Below are 19,901 nucleotides of genomic sequence, written 5' to 3' on the forward strand. Positions count from 1 at the left end.
TGCATGAACGAGTGTGTGATCTTGGCACTAGTGTGGCAGTACCTACTTACCTACCTAGTAGTTTATTGAACTATTCTAATTCTTCATGCTGAGTACAAACCCATCTCGGCGCAGATATATAAAGAGTATAAGGTAATGTCCATATCTATTAATCACCTAGATATACTGCATGATATAACACGATAAGGGTTGATTTAAGAAGTTCGGAATATACTTATCAACTTAAGTACTGAGAAAGTCAAAAGGTCAACAATTCGAAGTTCCCAAATCACAGCAAACAATAGGAACTCGTTGAATTAAGTTGTCATAAACATGAATGGCATAAAATGATATACATAACTCTCACGCAGACCGAGACATAATTATTCTTATTTCTAATATGTCCATAGTTTAAGAGTATATAGTATCCATCTCGCAAAGTGAGATTTCCATCTATACATGTAGATATTAGGTATTGAAAGCACTGAGTGATAGAATTATGTACCTAGGTACCCAAGCTGGTGTTGCATTTCCTTAAACCAAAATCCCCGCACCGTACTTGCCACAAGCGATGCTAAATAGGTGGATGTCCCACAAACCCCTCCTAAAATTTTGATTGGCTGATAGATAAGCTTTGATACCAAATGGGAAGCGTGTAACTAAACAAAAACAAATCGTTGCTACGGGGTCGCATCCCGCATCCTGCATCCCGCATCCACCGCATCATCACCGCTAACACTAACATCGTTATTGTTGATCCCCTCATTATTCCGCGACACAGCAAGAAATACGCTCGAGATACCCCTATTGCAAGCGCAGTAGACTTTCTACTATTCTCTAGTCGAATGTCCTTGATGACATATTTCATGCTTCTATTTTCTAACCCGGTCTATACTCAATAATACGTTTTATTTCAGTCTTCGTTTGCATCTCCGTGGCGCAGACCTGGCGCGAAAACAACCGCGAAGATGGACCAGGTCAACTTCGATATAAATGAGGCGCTCAAGCACTACATGAGCGATCCGGCGGCTATCGCGACGCCGGAAGCAGACAGTGCTTTGGTCGACTGCGAAACCGATCCCGAATCTTTATCCAACGTCTCCCTCCTCAACCCGATATTAAATCCTATTATCGATGCCGTCGCCGGGAATCCTGATGCTATCATGCGCAGCTCGTACTTTGATTCGCTGCAGTTCCTTCTTAAGTGTGCACCCGCTTCCATTAACCCCCCTGATAACCTCAAAACTTCACAGCATCCAGCTTCGAGGACGCAAGAACATATTTCTAAGCTTTTCCTACAATCCAGATATACGCAGTTCCTGCCCACGCACGCCCTCAGCAAGATCTTCGACTTGATCATGAGCGGCCTGGCAGCCGAAGCCGATGCCATCAACCACGACCTCGAAAACCCGGAGGAACAGGAGATGATCGCTCACCACAAATCTCTACTTGAGATATACGGTTTCCTCCTTCAATGGACTATCGCTTGCGTCGAGACGAAAGCTGCCGAGAAATCTTCTACTGCTCCGGTATCACGTGCCAGGGGTAAGGGCGCCAAGTCAAAGGCTGCTGCGAGCAAAGACAAAGATGGCAGTTGGGATAGCGTCGCCCAGCTACAGTCGGCGTTGGATGTCATGTCTAAGGTTCTTAAGTTGAAGTTGGGCAAGATATTCTTGACGACTAGCGAGCGCGATACTTTCATCGGCCTTCTCACGAGGCCTGTCTATATGGTCTTGGAGAGCGAGCAGAGAGTCAAGAACACGGCCATAAAAATGCATGCCTTCAAGGTCCTCTGCATTGCCGTGAAGCATCACGGTCACGGCTACGGTAAGCGACTGTACCCAGGGGCATCTGGTTGGTGGAAGTACTAACGCGATAATAGCGGCGCAAATATCCATCGTTCAGAATTTAACCTACTTCGAGCATCTTTCTGAGCCGATGGCCGAATTCTTACATATTCTAGCCGAACAATACGACTATCCGCAGCTGGCTGACGAGATTTTGAGAGAGATTAGCAACAAGGAGTTCAACACCAACGACACGAAGGGCCCGAAATCGGTCTCGTCCTTCATTATTAAGCTTTCAGAACTCGTTCCCCGTCTGGTGATCAAGCAAATGACGATGTTGGCTAAACAGTTGGATAGCGAGGTATGTCTACTCCGAGTGTATCGGGAACTATCCTAACATATTTCAGTCATACACTTTGCGATGTTCTCTGATCGAAGTATGCGGCAACATGATCGCCCATCTCACTACCCAGGAAGAGCGTAGCGAAAACCACAAATCCCAACTCAATGCGTTCTTCGACGTATTAGAGGAACGTTTCCTTGATATCAACCCTTACTGCAGGTGCAGAGCCATGCAAGTCTACACGAGGCTCTGCGACTTGGAACAGAAATTCCCTAAGCGTCGACAGAAAGTAGCCGAGCTAGCTTGCCGAAGCCTCGAGGACAAGAGTAGCCACGTCAGAAGAAACGCAATCAAGCTTCTGGGAACTCTGATCAAGACCCACCCCTTCACCGTGCTACACGGAGCTCAACTAGGCCGCAAGGATTGGCAAGAAAGGCTCGACAAGGTCGATGCCGAGTTGGACGCTCTAAAGCCACCAGCAGGAGAACCGGGGCTGGGAGAAGACAAGGCCAACAGCACGGCGCTAGTTGATGAGCCGACGCAGCTGGAATCACCTCAGAAGCCAAAGGAGATGACGGACGAGGAGAAGATAGCAGCTGTTCAAAAGGCCCAAGAAGACGCCGCAACATCTGAAGCCATCGAAAAGTTGACTCTAACAAAGCGGTATTACACCGACGCTCTCAAGTTCATCGAGGTTCTTCACGAGGCCACATCTACCGTCTGCCAACTGCTTGGATCCAAGAACAAGTCTGAAGTTATCGAGGCAATGGACTACTTGGAGATCGGCAACGCATACAATATCGAAGATAACATGGTGGGAATTCGACGAATGATGCGCCTCATTTGGACCAAGGGCAACAGTGACGAAGGCAAGGGCGTGCAATCGCATCTTATTGACTGCTACAAACGATTATTCTTCGAAGCGCCAGACAGTTTCACCCCGAACGACGCCGCCATATATATTGCGAGAAACATGATCAGTCTTACTTCGGGCACGACACCAGCGGAGCTAACGAGTTTAGAGCAACTCCTCGCGACTATGATGAAGGGTGGCATGATTTCCGATCGAGTCGTTACGAAGCTTTGGGAGGTATACGGCTTCCATAAGAGAGAGATATCTCGATCCCAGCGACGAGGTGCTATTATCGTGCTTGGCATGCTTGCCACCGCCGCCCCCGAGATCGTTGTCGGCGAGATGGAGACGATGCTACGGACAGGACTCGGATCTCATGGTAGAGCTGACCTCCAGCTAGCCAAGTACACGTGCATCGCCTTACGAAGGCTTAATCCTACAGGTCGACAAGCCAAAGACTCGACGATCAAATTCAGCCGGCTTCCTAACGAACATGCCGTGCTGGCGAAGTTAGCGGCGATTACCGAGGTTCCAAGCGACAGCAAGGAGTGGTTTGGAGTGGCCGAGCAGGCGATCAACGCTATATACGTCCTCGCGAAACATCCCGACATATTATGTACCGAGATCATTAGACGCAGAACGAAGGTCGTATTCGCGGCGCAGCAGAAGTCACCTTCCGCATCACGTCCAGGATCGCGCGATTTTGATCCAACTGCCACCGTCGCCGTTGATCAAGGAATGACTCAGGGCATCACTATGGGTCTCGACGCCCCCACTCAGACTATCAACCGACTAACATCAGAACCGCCGGCCGAGCCCAAGCAAAAGGCCGCGATCGCGCTCTCCCAGCTCCTCTTCATCGTCGGCCACGTAGCAATCAAGCAGATCGTCCACCTCGAACTATGCGAACTCGATTTCAAACGTCGGAAGCAGGAGAAGGAGAAGGAGGCCGCCGCTAAGCCCGCCGAGCCAAGACCCTCCGTAGGCCGCAGGGGCAAGACGGCTACACCGGCTCCAGCCGCAGAGGATCCGGGTGACGAGCTCGACCTCATTGGCGGTACCACGGAAGACGATTTCACGGAGGCCATGGCGCACATCCGCGAACAAGAGCTCTTGTTTGGGCCGCAGTCGCTGTTGGGCAACTTCGGCCCCATGGTGGCCGAGATCTGCTCACGTAGCGATATCTACAAGGACAAGAGCCTACAAGCGGCCGCGACGCTATGTCTGGCGAAGCTCATGTGCGTCAGCAGCGAGTACTGCGAGGCGCACCTGCCGCTGCTGATCACGATCATGGAGCGGTCGCCGGACGCGACGGTGCGGTCGAACGTGGTGATCGCGCTGGGCGACATGGCGGTCTGCTTCAACCACCTGATCGACGAGAACACGGACTTCCTGTACCGGCGGCTGGCGGACCGGGACCTGTCGGTCAAGCGGACGTGCCTCATGACGCTGACGTTCCTGATCCTGGCGGGCCAGGTCAAGGTCAAGGGGCAGCTGGGCGAGATGGCCAAGTGCCTCGAGGACGAGGACAAGCGGATCGCGGACCTCGCCCGCATGTTCTTCACCGAGCTGAGCACCAAGGACAACGCGGTCTACAACCACTTCGTGGATATGTTCAGTCTGCTCTCGGCGGACCGCGGCATGGAGGAGGAGTCTTTTAGGAGGATTGTTAGGTTTTTGTTGGGTTTTGTTGAGAAGGTATCTTTCCCCTTCATCTCTTCCCTTTTTTTGCGATGCTACGTTTGAGATTTTGCTAATAGCGATTTTATAGGACAAACACGCCAAGCAACTCGCCGAAAAACTCGCGGCTCGTCTCCCACGCTGCGAGACGGAGCGCCAGTGGAACGATGTCGCGTACGCGCTGGGCCTGCTGCAGCATAAGAACGAGGATATTACTAAGGTCGTCAGCGAAGGCTTCAAGGTCGTGCATGCTGCTGCTTAGACTGGCGATGGCGGCGATGACTAAGATGGTGCGTGCGATGTGTTTGTCTATAGTAATGAACCGTTACGTATGGGATAAGGTGGTTGGGCTGATGGGGATGGGATGGAGTAGGCGTCTGGCGTTGCTGGTCGAGATCAAATAGGAAGTTCGAGCGGCTCCGTGAGATGTGTTGTGTTTGGTTCGAATGACATGAATGTTAATAACTGTTTGAGAAGTGCGATGGCTTTTGGTGATATGCTGAGATCATGTTACTATGTACTAGACCTAACTCCTTGATCTTGGGATTTGATTACCCAGCTTGCTTGGGCGTGATACCCGAGCCGTCTTGGTGATTGTTGTTTTGAGATAGACAGCAGCCAAGAAAATGAGCTAGCCGTCGAGGCTTTAGATGGTAATTTCTAAAGTAACTTTTATCATCATGCTGTACAATGGACAGACCAATCTATTCCGAGTAGAAACATAGAGCAAAACGGATGGTTATCACAAACGAAGTTATTCAAACAATACAGGCAAGATTTGACCTATACACTGACAATATTACGATCCATAAAGGAGATGGATAATCGTAATTGCTCCAAAGCTACATGTTCCATGAGTCCATACCGTCGAGCAGGCAACATAGCAACCAGAATTCAAAGCATGTGGATCATATCTTTCGCATACTAATCATGAACATTAAAACGAGGCAAAAGTTAACTTCACGATCTTGATTCCCTCTTTTCGTATGGATGTATGTATACCCCCCAACTCTGACCAGGGGAGCTCTTCCACTCTAGCCAGTCTCTAATCCCGTCACCCCATCCTCACGACGACCCTTACAACTCACACCACCACCGCCACCATCACCACCACCATCACTGCACCAGCTAACACCCCTTATTTCGTAACCTTCGCCGGCGTAACAGCGTACGTAGGTCTCACGAACCTGTCCGTGTGATAAACCTTCATGTTCTCGCCCACGAGCTCCTTCTCCCGCGCCTGGTCCGCCAGGTACCTGCGGACCTGGTCGCGGTCCTCCTCCGCCTGCAGGAGCGGGATCAGGTAGATTCGCGACCAGAGCTTTTCGCGGGCCAGCTCGCTGTGGTTGGCAGGGTGTGTTAGCGTTGAGCAACTAATCTGAAATATTGTACGGGATAGGATATAAGGGGAGGGGAAGGGTAGGAAGGGAAGGAAGGAGAGGGGAGGAAGGGAACGTACTTCTGCTCCTTGTTGCCCTTGCCTAGCTTGTAGAAGCCGTAGAGCATGATGGCGCCCATGCCGAAGAGGAGGGTCGCCGGGCGGAAGCCTGGGGCGGGGAGGTTGCGCTGGGAGAGACGGATGTTAGCTTTCAGTTCTGGATCGTGAATAGCAGCGCTTCCATCTGCATGTGCTGGATCTCCCGATCTCCTTTTCCTGTCCTGTTCTATTCCCTCGTGCGTCTTAACTAAACCCTTGGGCTTGCGGGATATCGTATGCCGCAACGACGTCGCTCATACAGCTGGCCGCGCGAGTCTCGCGTGAGATGGATTTATAGAGCACACCCAGACGGGCATCTTCGTCTCAAACAAAGAGCTTCCTGTGTTGCCCCGTGGTGTCTAACAGCACCTCAAATCCACCATCACCTGATCTTCGCAAGCCGTTCCTCCACGTCTCGGTCCTGTATTTCCTAGTGTCCCTTTTCTCACCCACAGACCCAGCCAACTCACTCCCTCCAATTACAATTCCCATTCCACCATTCCCCTCTCCCCTTCCGTCCTCGATCGCACCACCCGGAAAACACAACCTCAAGCAGACACGCAACTAACCTTGTACTGGACAGGGCCGTAGCCCCCGGTGGGGGGCATATCCTGCGGCATTTTGGCTTCCTTTCCGTTCCTCCTGATCCTTCCTAAGTGTCTTTATTCTTCACTTTCGATATATCGCCGAACAATCGGGTCGTTGTTCGTCAGTCGCGGGACGCGGACTCGGGTGATCTCGTGGTAAGTGGTGCGGTGTTGAGAAACGTCAACCGATTGATCGAAGCTTCGGCCAATTGATGACGGTCGATTTGTCGGCCGGTCGGGGGTTGAGTTTCCAGGATTTTGATTGGTTGTGAGGAATGGTAAAAGGTGGAGAAATTTACCTAGCTCAAATGGAACATTGAATATTATGTAACTAATCACGTGCACCCATCTCTAACATGCGAATAACCTTTACGGCACCAACAATCTTACAGCAAAGCAAGCACTATTCGCGTAGATACCTCAAACTGCACGCAGAGAAAAGGACGTGTATTTGTCCCATGCTCAACTGAACTGAATCGCTATGCAACCGAACCGTAGTAAAAACGACAAATACAGCCAAACCTAGCCTCCTAATCCGGTATCATCCGTATGCCTACCTGCCAGCCCAAGCTTTACCTGCCCGGCCGCAAACTGAAGAACGCCTCCGGGGTTTCAGAAGTAGTAGAAAAAAAAACACGAAGCCTAGTATGTGAAGGAGTATAAACATCGATTAAACCGAGAGCCAGATATATGCCCTTGCGATGGATGAAGATCTTAATATGCCTGTTTTATGCGCCGCCCAGGTCATGCATTCATCCATTCATAATACAGACAACTTCTCCCTAAACAATTCCTTCTCTTCTTTTCCTTTTTCCCATAACTCTCCAGGTCAAATACCTTACGTTAAAGGCAGGTAGGATAGGGTAAATCGCGAGATCAACCGCCTTCGCCTTCGGCTTGTAATTCAGCCTCGAGCTCGGCTTCGAGGTCGGCAAACTCGTCGTCATCCTCGTCCCCGCCTCCGTTCGCGTCCTCGTCACCTGTACCTTGTGGCGTAGGTAGACCGCTACCTTCCTCGTCCTCCTCGTCCGTAGCGTTCCTCACATTGCGAAGACCCGTAGTCCTCGCCTTTGCAATTCGCTGCTTCTTAGCCAGTACACTTCCCGTAGCCGATTCGCCCGTATCATCATCGTCGTCGGCATCTTCGCCTAGCTTCCGCTTCCGACTCTTAGGCTCTTCCGACTCCGTATCCGTACCGAGGTCCGTGCCTTGCGTGCTCTCGAAATCGGAGTCGTCAATGTCCGATCCCATGAACTCCTCGAGCTCCTTATCAACATCGCCCCATTCCATGCCTCCCAAGTCTTCGATAGGACTGTGCTCGCCGTCCTGGAGCTCAGGTGGCATCACGTTGAACCTATCCTCGAACTCGTCATCTTCGTCCTCATCATCGTCATCCTCGTCGTCCTCGTCCTCTTCTCCCGAGCCATCCGCATCACCATCGTCCTCATCGCCGTTCATTTCGTCCTCGAAGTACTGTCGACCCGAGGTGACGATGGTGATTTTTTTTGGCCGGGGTGGCGAGGCGGAACCTTCTTCCAACGGCGTCTCGGCATTTCGATCGGCAGGATGTACCTGGACAAGATACTGACTCTCGTCCAACTTCTTCCACTGCGCGATCGAGTCCGCGAGCCAGTTCTGGTTCACGATCTTAATGCTAGGAATGCGGGCTGCTTGGCGAACCTTCTGAGTTCGTGGGCGGGCGACGTTGATGACCAAGTGAGTTATCTCACGACTTACCCGCGTTCGAATCTCGGCACCGAAGCTTTCGGCTTGCATTCCGATCTCGGTTCTGCGCACGTCGACATCTAATGGAACAAGTCCTGATAGAACGAGTTTTGTGTCTCGCAGAATTTGCGACTTTAAGAAGTTAAGGGTTGATCCCACGTCCGGGACTGTGTCGGGTATGATGTCGTCGGGCCGGCGGTGCGCGGATCGTGCGTCGTATTGTTCGTAGAATGAATGGTGCAGGGTTGTAAGGTGCTTCTCGAGGTATTTGAGTTCTTGGTCATCGTCGCGTAGAAGTTTGTGTCGTTGATGGGAAGGGCTTTCTGATTCTCCATTCGTAGCGGGTTCCGGGCTATCACCGTTCTCGGTCGATTTCTTCTCAGCCTCTTCATCCTCTCTATCTAATTCTTCTTGCAGATGAAGCAACGGTCGGTCCTTGAGTTGCTTCTCCAGCGTACGTTCTTGTTCCTCTGCTTGTAGTTGGAGTAGGGCATTGTCGTCATTGCCGTTGGCTGACGGCTTCTCATGATCTGAGGTAGGACTAGGACCAACGCTGCTAGGTTGTTGTGGCGCCGTATTGCCATTAACGGGCTTCGGCTCAGGCAGCGGAGTCGGGACAGGTACGAGATCTTCCCTCTTAGGTAAGAAGCTTGAATTGATATCACCGATACCCGTGAAGAAATCATAGGGCGTCACCTTGATTAGATTCTGCCTGTTCCGGGGCCACACGTCTGCACGATCGTCAATGACCACAGCCATATTGGTGCTGACGGGGAATAGTCGTTGTAGACTCTTAGCTACTATGCTGTCGTTTTCGTCTCGGCTAATGATCCGGTTGCCGAAGAGCTTCTGCGTAGGATCCACGATCTTGGCAATATTGAGGGCATACGCGCGCGTACCCATCGTGTAGACGTGTAGCTCGAACAATTGGGAGATCTTCTCTAAAAACTCGGCTAGGCCCGGACGCATCTTAATGTAATACCAACATCCGCTGGTTGCTCCTCGCGGGCCGTCGTCCAGTTGGAAGCTGCGCACATCCTTGACGGCTTCGTAATTCGGATTGGATGGATCGCGTTGCCATTCACCTACGGTGGGATCTATGCACGCGTGGATGATAGTCTGATCCAAGTCAACGACGAGACTCAGTTTCCGTTCCTTTAGTAACCGGCGCTGCAGTTGCATCTCGGTGCGTGCGGCCTGGTTCGCGCTAACTTTAAGAGCGGCATTGTCATGTACCATGGCGACTGTGGCACGGTCGATGTCGAGAGACTCGCTGGCATAAGTCATCTCCAGCATGTCTTTACCGCATATGGCGCAAAGCCCGGCATATTGTACCTCGTGGCTACAGGTCTCTTCGATAGAAACGAGGTCTTGATCTCGCCTGATTACTTCTCCTACCTTGACCTGCCATTGCTTGATCTTGCCCTCGGCAGGGCTGTCCCAGTCTGCAAAACCCGTCTCCTCGACCTCGCGCTCTTCGTTTTTGCTCGGGTCGCCGATGAGGCGTTTGTACTTGAAAGTGTATCGGAGAATCGGTTCTTGCTTGGTAACGTCGTCGCCGTGGTCCTTGAGAAATTCGGATATTGTGATAGGATAACGGAGCTTAGCTCCTAGTCGTAGTGTCTTGGCCATTGTTGGCGGTTTCGGATAATGCAGGGACGGTCATGCACCAGATAAGTTATAGCCTAGCTAGCAAGGGCAAGGTTAGCTTTGATTGGCGAAGGGAAAGATCGTGTATGGTTGAAATTGAGATGCATCACTTGTCGAATTTGAGATGTTCGAGGCAAGAGGGGGTCGGGTTTAAGCAATCGAGGATACAGAGGAATTGTGGACGAATCGTGTATAAGACCCAAATGACCCAGAAAATAGGACAAAGAAAGCCCGTGTGCTGTTATGCGAAATATGGATATAGGGGAAGTGAGTGTTTACTGACTTTTGCGCGGCGCACCTATCGATGACGGAAGCTGTGAAAGTAAATTGAATCAAGCTCAGCAGCTCCAGCTTTTCCCATTGCACCTGGGCCTGGGATATGCCTTTCGATAGGCTACAAAGCTCAAGCTATATGCGCAAGCAGATAATACCGCGGCAATGAAGCGATAGATGCAGATTGGCAGTGGCGTAGCTGGCTAGCTTCAAGATACGTGTAAGTAGGTATGCGGGTATGGAAGTGGAAGTGGAAGTAGGTAGATGCAGATGTAGAGGAAGATGTGGATGGTACAAAGAGATGAGTAGGTACGAGAGGGTGTGTTTAGGTTGCTAGGTGTATGACAATTTCCTGTGGTGCCGCAGTCGCGGTTCTTGTCGAAAAAGCTTGTGAAGAAGAGGTACGTTGTTGTTGATGCGCAGAGGAGAATTTATGTGATTACCTGAGGTATGCTTCCTTGTGCACGCGTTGTGATAGCTTCCAGGTTTGGGTCTAGAAAATGCCAAAGAAGGTTAGTCGGGTAATGATTAAGTCGGTTAAATGAAGGAGAATTGATAGGAAAAAGGCACTGTGATACATAGGAGGTGACAAATGAGCTTAACGGGCTATCCCGGTCCTGTGTAACTGTTCCAATTGGGGAAGTAACTTCGGTGAAACCAATCAAGGCCGAGGTGAGTGGTCAATGGCAAGTGCCAAGTGACGAACGGGGCTTAGGTAAGGTAATTTGGTAGAGAGGCAGGACCTTGAATATGGGAAGTCCAAGCTTCAGATATAATAAAATACCTACCTAGTACCTTACATAAGGTTTGTGTGTAGGTTACTGCCAAGTATGTATCGTGTGTCCGGACCTTCTTGTCTCTGGGTAGGGGAATAGAAAGATACCCGCGTCTGTATAGCAAGGTACTTATAAAGGCAACGATGAAGAGGTTAAGAGTGAATGAGATACAACAGATAAGCCGGCACTTGCATGCACTTGAAATAGGGTGATGATGGCATTGTTTGTACGGTGACTGGTCAAGTACAAAAATACTTCCAATCAGATGACGTGAAGAATCGGGTGCTTCAAGCCTCAATTAAGCAATTAAGAAAGGAAAACTGACCCACATACCATATGTCTGATGTTTTATGTACAGATGTACTGCGTATTGTGCTAATAGGTAGCGCCTTGTGCGTGGGTTTGCACGTGTTCTGCGTACTGCGTACTGTGTACCGTGTAACGAATACAGTACCGTTATGCAGTTATGTAACTGATAACTCGTTATGTAAGGACGATTAGGAGGATGCTCCGCGCCAATTGGTCAAACAGCTTTGACGAAATGGATGGTTCGAAGGTGATGCGTGTGTGTTGTGGCGCAAGTTGCAAGTAACCGTGGGATGGGGAATTATTTCAGTTTTTTGTTCTGAACGTGAAGGTGGTCTGAAAAATAAAATAATAATTAAAAAAAGGCGACGGGATGACGGGATGGAAGCGAAAGAATAAAGGAAGGTTTGTTTTAGATCCAAGGATCTAAGGATCTAAGCCACTTCGACACTTCGAACAAAACACCTCTTTCACTCAAATTCACAGGCGAGCTTGTGTTCCGCTTAAAAAATCCCTTGGGGATGAGGGGGCCTTTTTGTACCTGGTGGCAAGCGCGACAGGCTGGGTCTGCGACTTTCGACAGGCAACCCCTCGCTGACCCTTGTCCGTTTGCGGGGAGCTTGAGAAGACAGGGAGCTCCATTGGATCAGTCCATGATGTGGCTGAAGCTCTCTGCATGTGGCTGGTACACCTCCTGACCTATCAACCTCGCCCCTGAATAATGAGTCTACATACCTACATGTATATAGTGACTCAGAGGTAGGTAGCTGTCCATATAAATTTACCAAACATATGAAGCAAGTTATAGAGGCCCATTTGCACATCTTTGCAAAAAAAAAGAAATTGCCCGGATTTTGCTTAAAGGGGTAAAGTGGTTGCAGCTAGTCTCAATTAGTCTGATATGTCAGTACTTTATTCAAAATTATCTAGCCAATATCTAAGATATACCTATGTAGATACATAGAATATTAGGTATAAAATTATGTTCATTTGATAGTAGTCTACTAAATAAACTGGAATTAGCGGTTTTAATTCGTTAGATCTTGCTACTAAGGTGTGCTATATTTAATAAGTCATCAAGCTCTGCCAACCTTAGTAGGTAAGTGCAACAATTAGAATAACCTCTCTTAATATAATCTCTTAAACAAAAGCTTAGGTAGGTAGGTAGGTAGGTAGGTAAGGCGGCATGAATACTACCTAGGGCTACTAATAATATTTACTACCTACCTACCTACCTACCTACCTAGTCAGGTTCGCACTTGGAACACAACACTTAGAACACTTAGAACACTTAGAACACTTAGAACACTTAGAACACTTAGAACACTTAGAACACTTAGAACACTTAGAACACTTAGAACACTTAGAATAATACATCTAGGGCTAGCATTGGATCCTTAACAATACTTGAATACTGGATTGCAGCTATTGCAGCTTTGTTCGTTTATTCGCAATTGCGGTTGTTTGATTACAGCGACAATAGGTACATACATTTATAGCTAAATTTGTATGTAAACTTAAGTACCCTACGTCTTTATTCCTACTATGTAAGTATCTCCCTATCAATTTCTGCATACTTACTACTATATTAGGAATAGTTACACCTATTATCCGAAAAAAGATTTTTTTTTTTGCAAAGATGTACATATGGGCCACGGCACAAGTTGCTTTTTGACACTTTTATCACCATCACATCTATTGATCACACCGATGAGTCCGTGACAACACTCTTCATTCGAACATCATACCCATTAAGGATCTAATCCTCTATATGCTCGCATAGGAAAAAGCAAATGCAAGTAATCATCGCCGTCATTAGTATCTATTGGTAATATTGATACAGTGAGGTTAGACACGTCTCTGTTCTCTCTTTCCTGCCCGTCTGCCCTGTCCCTTTCCCCGAATCCGTAGTCGTTGATTAATCCTGAGTTCGTGTATCTCTCCTTGATAAGTCCTAGGCCCTAGGTCCTCGGTCCTTATACCTAGAGTATGATCTTGAATGAGACGGAACGAAAGAGAAAGATGAAATCGTACCTATCTAACGCCTGCGCTGCCAATGCAGAAAAGAGCAGTCTATGCACGCGCGTGCGCCCCTATCCATCATGCGATTTCCTTCATATCGAAATTCCCATTGTAAAACTTAACGAATCGCACAACACTGAAGCTCTCGTCCTATTACCCGAGATCATTAACCCTCACCCCTTTCTGCGGCGTCTTTCCTATCCACCCCTCGCGTGAGAATCCAGTTGTCGCCGAAAACCCCACCAAGTAAAGTCTTAATCCCGACCCAAAGGCCAAGACACTAGCCGACCGTACAGGTATCCCCCTAAGAACCCGTCGTGGTCGATGCGGTGCTTACACTCGTTCCCTTACCCCCGGTTAGTTTCGTACCCATCGACATCACACCTGGTGCTCCGGCCATATTAGCTTCCATCTGGGAGAGCGCGCTTTTCTTAACGACAAGCTCCGGGTCACCTTCGTCTCCGCCGACGAACGTCCAGCTCTCCTCTTCCGAGTCATCAACTGTGGTTCCGTCGGGGCTGCTTGCTGTAGCCGCGTTCTTGCCAGCCTTGGATTTGATCAGACTCTTGGCATATTCGAGGTCTCGATAAATGCATTGAATTGCCGTGTCGACACCATTTTCCTGCACATGACATAATTAGATATAGCATGTATAGATAAGGACCGAGAAAACTTACCCTTCGAATGGTCTCTCCTAGTACCCGAGCTTTGACGATCATTCGTTCGCTGTGCGTCGTTTCCCACAAGGCCCTCGCGAAGCTGTTCGCGCCCCATTTCTTCAAGCAGATGCCGACCCCTAGATCCTCGACTCGGCTACCGAAGAAGAACTGGTCGCCGAAGAAAGGGCGGATGATTGTAGGTATACCAGCACGTAAGCTAGCACCCGTCGTCCCCGAGCCGCCATGATGAGCGGCGGCGTCCATCTGAGCGAACAACCAGTCGTGGGGCGCGCTCTTTATCTGGAATATCTCGGGAGGGAATTCTTGCTCCGGAGTGGCCGCGTCCTTATTGCCGATACGGTCAGACCAACCCTTGGATAGCACGCAGCGAACGTCAGCCTTCAGCACCGCGTCGATAACCTCTTGCGTCATCTTTGCCGGGTCAGGCACTATGATCGAGCCGAAACCGACATAAACCAACTTCTTCTCGTCCTTGCGCGCCTGCTGGATGAAATTCATAAGATCATCAGGCGGGGTCCATTCGGTGCCTTCATCCAAGAACCAGTACCCAGTTACGCGAATCCAATCGCTGTAGTCAAGCGGAGGTGCTACGACTGCCGGAGAGAAGTTATAGAGGAAAGGTACCTTGTTTGGCTGCAGCTTCTCCAAGTTGGTGTTGGGTAAATTAAGAATATTATTCCGCCAACGGTTAATCTGGTGCGCCGTCGCTTTCCAGAATACGTTGTCGAACATGACATACGTGACATAGTTGTAGGCACCACCCATCTTGTGTTCGGGCATGACGAAGGCGTGCGGATAGGCCCGTGTGCGGGTCCACGGCATCGTGAAAGCTCGGAAGTAAGGAATACCTAACGCCTCTGCGATATGTATGCCGGCCATGGCGCTAGGACTCTCAATCAGGAGATCCGAATCTTTACATGCTTCGTAGGCGGACGCAAGGAGATCATCCAGCCAGCCCCGGAATTTCGAGTTGGCCTCTTTCAAGAACGCCCAAGTGAACGTACCGTTCTGGATACATATGCGCATGAGTTCGCTAGGATCGCCAGAGACGGGCGAGAACTCTATGCCGTGCCCCTCGATCCAATTCTTGAACTCAGCATGCGTAGCTATCCGAACCTTGTGGCCCTCGGCCATCAACCCCTTACATAATGCGATGTAAGGTTGAACGTCACCTCTCGAGCCAATCGTCAAACAGGTGACACTCATGGGTTCGGATGGCTTGAAGTTGAGGAATGACGCCTTGGGATCATCGAAAAGAATCGTAGGGGAGGAATCGTTGAGACAAGAAGTCTCGTGAGGCATCTTGAGCTCGTGCTCGTTATTATCCTGAAGTCGCGCTTCGTGGAGCGCGTCACGTTCCGCCATCGCTTCGTCTACGTCTTCTTGGTCTTCCTGGTCTAACTTGCCGATTTCCCGGAGATAGCGCGTCGTCTCAAGGTTCCGTAAAAGGGTAACTGTGCAGTCGTCGCGTATCTCGGCTTTGTTGAACTCGAAGAATAGCTCTTCGTGACCACGAATGACGACTACCAGGCCGGAATAACCAAATCGGAAACCTTTCTCCTTCTCGGCCGTTTCGATATCCTTCAGAGGAAGAATCAATTTTGTTCGGGTCCCGAGCAGCAAACTGCGGAAGCAAAAGTGTCGGTCGCTTATGTAGACTTTTCCGTAAAGGGGCAAAACGCGGACGATGTAGCCGTAATAAGTTGCCTGGAGTTTCTCGGTTTCTGGTAGGGCGAAATGTGCGCGGAATCGGTCCATGTCAACGCCGTCGTCGTCGTCCAATTCACCGTCTTCAGGCTTGAGGGCGGGAGTTTCGTGGTAATGCTTGCGCCCTCCTTTCCACATGCCGGATACCTTTTCTACATATCCCATCGATTCGGTAGCCAACAAATTGCTCATGTGACGGCTAGTTTTATTCAAGTAGTTAGCAAATAAACCCGCACGCTGCAATGGGTAAGCGCCCATGTTTGCTATTTTCTGGAGGCCTGGAGAGGTTGAAGACGCTTGATCAAGCTTCTCATCAGCTCCGAGATCGTTCACATGACCCGTCGTAGCAGCGTGGTGCTTAACATACGGCAACGATTCGTCCGACGTCTCGCGCAAGCGACTTGTCCCAGACGACCTATCACGCGGCGAAGTGCGCGAGACCGAGATAGAGCGCCGGATGGTAGGCCTATGAAATACCTCGCTGCCTCGCAGAATCTGGCTTCCCGAAGGATCCTCGTTTGAGGACGATGCCATAGCGGACGTGCTTGGGTCCTCAATCGAATGCACGTAAGAGTCGGAAGATTCCATCTTGTCCTGCTGCGTCGCATTGTCATGCCTACGATGTTTGCTCAACGACCTGCTAGCACTGAAACTTCGACGAGGCGACGCATCTCGCGTCAAAGCATCCAGATCAAGGCTTCGCCGCCCGAGTTGGCGAAACGCGTCGAAGCTACCACGAGGCACATCACCACTAGCGCGGGGGCTCAGTTCTCGCGGGCTATGAGGCGACATGGGAACTAACGTTGCCCGTACATTCTCACGAATCTTCGGCGATCTGATATCGAGCGGAGGAAGACCCTTGGCCCGCTTGATGCTTACGGAGCTATTCCTAGGTTGCGCCTCTTGTGCCGATTTCCGGGAAGGACTCGATTCTGCAACGCTAGAGTCTTTCTTCGACGCATTATCGACTAGAATCTTGAGTACGTTGATCGCTTCCTTGCTGAAGCTGAAAAAAGAGAAGAAGTACTAGTTAAGTCAGTATAGTTCAGGCATAACACAGTATAGAGTAACTTTGGCGGGTTCTTACCTCGTCGATGGCATATGTCTCATCATTGTCAATAACACGAATCTTACATGTGTCAGCGAACTCAATCATCTGGCTATCTTCAACATCGATAACATTCTCGATGGGCAAGGAGATCTTGACACTATCTCCGTCATTGTGAGACCTGAATATGACCCGTTGTAGACTTTTGACCCATTCTTTAGCACTCGGAGCGCTGTCAGCTCTAAGGTGATAGGTGCGGTGATTTGTGACAACGGAGAAGGATAAGCCGTCTTTTTCTTTCTCGTCCACGCTTGCCGAGATAGCATAGCTTAGATCAATCTGGCCGTGTGGGAAGTAGAGGTTAGACGGGTCTTTATAGTAGGCCAACACGTCCCCCTTTAGGCGAAACCAGTAACGACTATACTTGGGGTTTCTTTTGCCGCTCTTTGACAGATATCCTGACTTGGCAACCTCGTGCTGTATTGGTTATTAGTAACTCGGATTCTTTATCATTCAAGGGAAACCCATACAGCTTTCTTCGGTAGATAAGCATAAAAGCAGATGTGCTTCGCCGTTATGTACATGTAACCTTGTAGCAGCACGCTTTGCAATAACCAACAAGGATACTCTAGATAGCAACATTAGCGATAATTCACAACCCGACGATGGACAGGGGTAGGCACAATACCTTCAATTACTTCTTCAGGTTCGTCAAACTCAAATATTTGCTTCAGCTTGCGTGCCAGTAAGCTCGGCCCAGCATCGTCAGCATCAGCTCTACGATGATCCCCCGACAATCTTTCGAGGTCAAAACTTTGCCTAGACGACATTTCCACCCTCGCTTCTAGCATCCGACTCATCACCGGTGCAAGTCGTCCTCCTTCTTGTTCAGCCTCTGCGGCGTCAATCGTGGGAGAGAGCGGGTCCACAGTCGGTGAGCTTTGGCCGTCAGCGTTCGGATCGCTAGGTTGCGCGCCCGACGACTTTGACTGCTTGAATCTAGACCTTGTTGCGAGACGCGGCAGTTGTGGCAACGAGCGCAAAAGATGGCCCGAAATTCTTCTTCGTTGCTTCTCGCCCTTCTCTCTTTCCGACGAGCCCTTCTTCAACACCACGGTCTGCGCTAGTTGTTCTCTTTCTTTACCCTTCCTTAGCCTATCAACCTGGTCGGTATCCTCGTCTTCGTCACTAGATTGTCCTTCAAATCGGTCGTTAAAGTCTACGCTCGAACCAGCAGCCGCAATCAAGCCGAATATCGACTGGTTCATATTCATGAACATCTGGGGTCCTTGCGTGGGAGGTAGGACATCTTCATCCACATCGTCACCGTGATCTTTAAGGCGGTCGGGAAGCTCCATAGTTGGCTGGTGTTCCTCTTTACGCCTCTTCTGAAGCTTCTTACTAACACGCCGGTGGGCGTTACTTTCTTCTGACGGGGGAGCCATGGCTGGCGGTGGAGTTAAAGTATTGTATTATTGACTACTAAGTTCAATCACTCCTCGTACTAGCTTCGTCGAACATGCGTGACTCGGTTTAGGCTACACGGGAGACAAGCGAATGGCGGAGGAGCACGGATATGCAGGCGGTAGGCAGCGTCGCCAAGATTGAAGATTCGAGACAAAGGCTCTGTGGCTCTGCGAGGCGTTAGACTTTTACCAAATCAGCCCCGAGCTCGCCTGTCGATTCGGGCAATAGGATTCAGTGATGGAGATGCATCATCGTTGGCAATAGAGTGATGTAAATTGCTATCAAACGTGGAGGGAGTAAACAGGCAGACGAGCGAGCAAAAAAAAGCAAGCAGGGTATGCAGTATGCGGTATGCCGTGTACGGTCAGACGGTCTAAAGTGAGGCAGATAATGGATAACGATATTAGAAGGACATAGTTATTGTATTAAGACCCTGAACAATCAGTCGGTAAACTTCATTGGACGAGCTAAAAGAAGCAAGGACCGATGACTAGATTAAGGATCAGGACTGGGGATCAGTTGATTGGACAAGCTGACAAGCACCTAGGATAATAGTAGGTAGGGTAAAGTTGACTAAGAAGGTTGACTTTGAAATGTGCATGTGGATGGATTGCATTGTCTTCGAAGCGTGACATGGCAGCCTGGGCAGCCTGGAACTGCTAGGAATAGACTGCGCGCTAGGAAAAACTACAGCACCTAGACCTGGTTGTGCTAAACTCTAGCATCACATTCTGCACATCGTAGCTGCTACAGGTGCTACAAGTGCTACAAGGTACCACATTATTTGCTTATCAGGTAGTATTCAGATACTGATAGGCCAGCTCAGGTTAGCTCGGACCAGCTAGAGTCGAGCTAGACCCGGGACCGGGCAGCTAGGGCCTCCCTATCGATAATTTTCGCGATGACGTTGAACTCTATTCTCCATCCATCGTAAGTGCTTCCTAACAGAGCCATAGTTCACTCGAATGCGAGGTTTAAAAGATGTTCTAGACTCGGGTATGCTAATTTTTCTAACGAACGTCGTTTCTCGTCATTCCATATCTACCCGACACGACGACTTATGGCTGGTTTATTGAATACTATCGAAGTTACTGTCCTTTCGCAACGCAATTGCCTCAGCGTGTTAGATCACAAGACTGAAGATCCCGAGTTCTCTTAATCACATGCCAGATTTAAAATGTGATATAAGAGTTCGGGAGATTCTCCAACTCAACTCTAAAAAAAGACGTGACTTGGATCACTGAGTACACAGGTATTTTCAAGAAGCTGAATATCCTTATAAGGTGAATAACTGTTCGTGTATATGCAGCTCCAAAGACGAATAATTGAGTCGAATTATTGAATTCAACCAACACGGTGATAATTGATTTTCTGTGTCGCTTAACCCAAGAACGTGACTTCAACTAGACATACCTAGGTATGGTCAAGTGCACAAATCGCATTAGGACTTATTATGCTTAGTATCCGTGTCCGTACCCCGTTCCCGCATCCCGTATCCGTATCCGACAGCGTCCCTATTATCCGAGTCGCTTTCCATTCGT

At 49.5% G+C, this 19,901-nt stretch overlaps 4 protein-coding genes across 4 annotated transcripts; 1 reads left to right on the top strand and 3 right to left on the bottom strand.

Annotated features, from left to right (window-relative positions):
• Positions 1-699: 699 nt before the first annotated feature.
• On the top strand, positions 700-5,453 carry F4807DRAFT_179563 (condensin component). Its single transcript, XM_047993563.1, has 4 exons — positions 700-1,806; positions 1,862-2,127; positions 2,174-4,660; positions 4,734-5,453. Exons 1-4 carry the CDS (start codon positions 948-950, stop codon positions 4,902-4,904), a joined length of 3,783 nt encoding a protein of 1,260 aa, XP_047852021.1. The 5' UTR covers positions 700-947; the 3' UTR covers positions 4,905-5,453.
• On the bottom strand, positions 5,182-6,935 carry F4807DRAFT_179526 (GRIM-19). The gene is made up of 3 exons (XM_047993562.1): positions 6,689-6,935; positions 6,102-6,208; positions 5,182-5,982 (listed from the first exon to the last, which is right to left on the bottom strand). The coding sequence occupies exons 1-3, from the start codon at positions 6,737-6,739 to the stop codon at positions 5,781-5,783; spliced, it is 360 nt and encodes a 119-aa protein (XP_047852022.1). The 5' UTR covers positions 6,740-6,935; the 3' UTR covers positions 5,182-5,780.
• Positions 6,936-7,582: 647 nt separating this feature from the next.
• Positions 7,583-10,063, bottom strand: F4807DRAFT_452857 (uncharacterized protein; the record flags this gene model as incomplete). The annotated part of the gene is made up of 1 exon (XM_048000381.1): positions 7,583-10,063. The coding sequence occupies one exon, from the start codon at positions 10,061-10,063 to the stop codon at positions 7,583-7,585; it is 2,481 nt and encodes an 826-aa protein (XP_047852023.1).
• Positions 10,064-13,718: 3,655 nt separating this feature from the next.
• F4807DRAFT_179664 (glycosyltransferase family 1 protein) lies at positions 13,719-18,600 on the bottom strand. Its single transcript, XM_047993564.1, has 5 exons — positions 17,582-18,600; positions 17,424-17,521; positions 16,933-17,370; positions 14,136-16,871; positions 13,719-14,080 (listed from the first exon to the last, which is right to left on the bottom strand). Exons 1-5 carry the CDS (start codon positions 18,336-18,338, stop codon positions 13,763-13,765), a joined length of 4,347 nt encoding a protein of 1,448 aa, XP_047852024.1. The 5' UTR covers positions 18,339-18,600; the 3' UTR covers positions 13,719-13,762.
• Positions 18,601-19,901: the final 1,301 nt, after the last annotated feature.

Source organism: Annulohypoxylon truncatum (assembly GCF_022578515.1).
Source record: "Annulohypoxylon truncatum strain CBS 140777 unplaced genomic scaffold F4807scaffold_27, whole genome shotgun sequence".
NCBI lineage: Eukaryota > Fungi > Ascomycota > Sordariomycetes > Xylariales > Hypoxylaceae > Annulohypoxylon > Annulohypoxylon truncatum.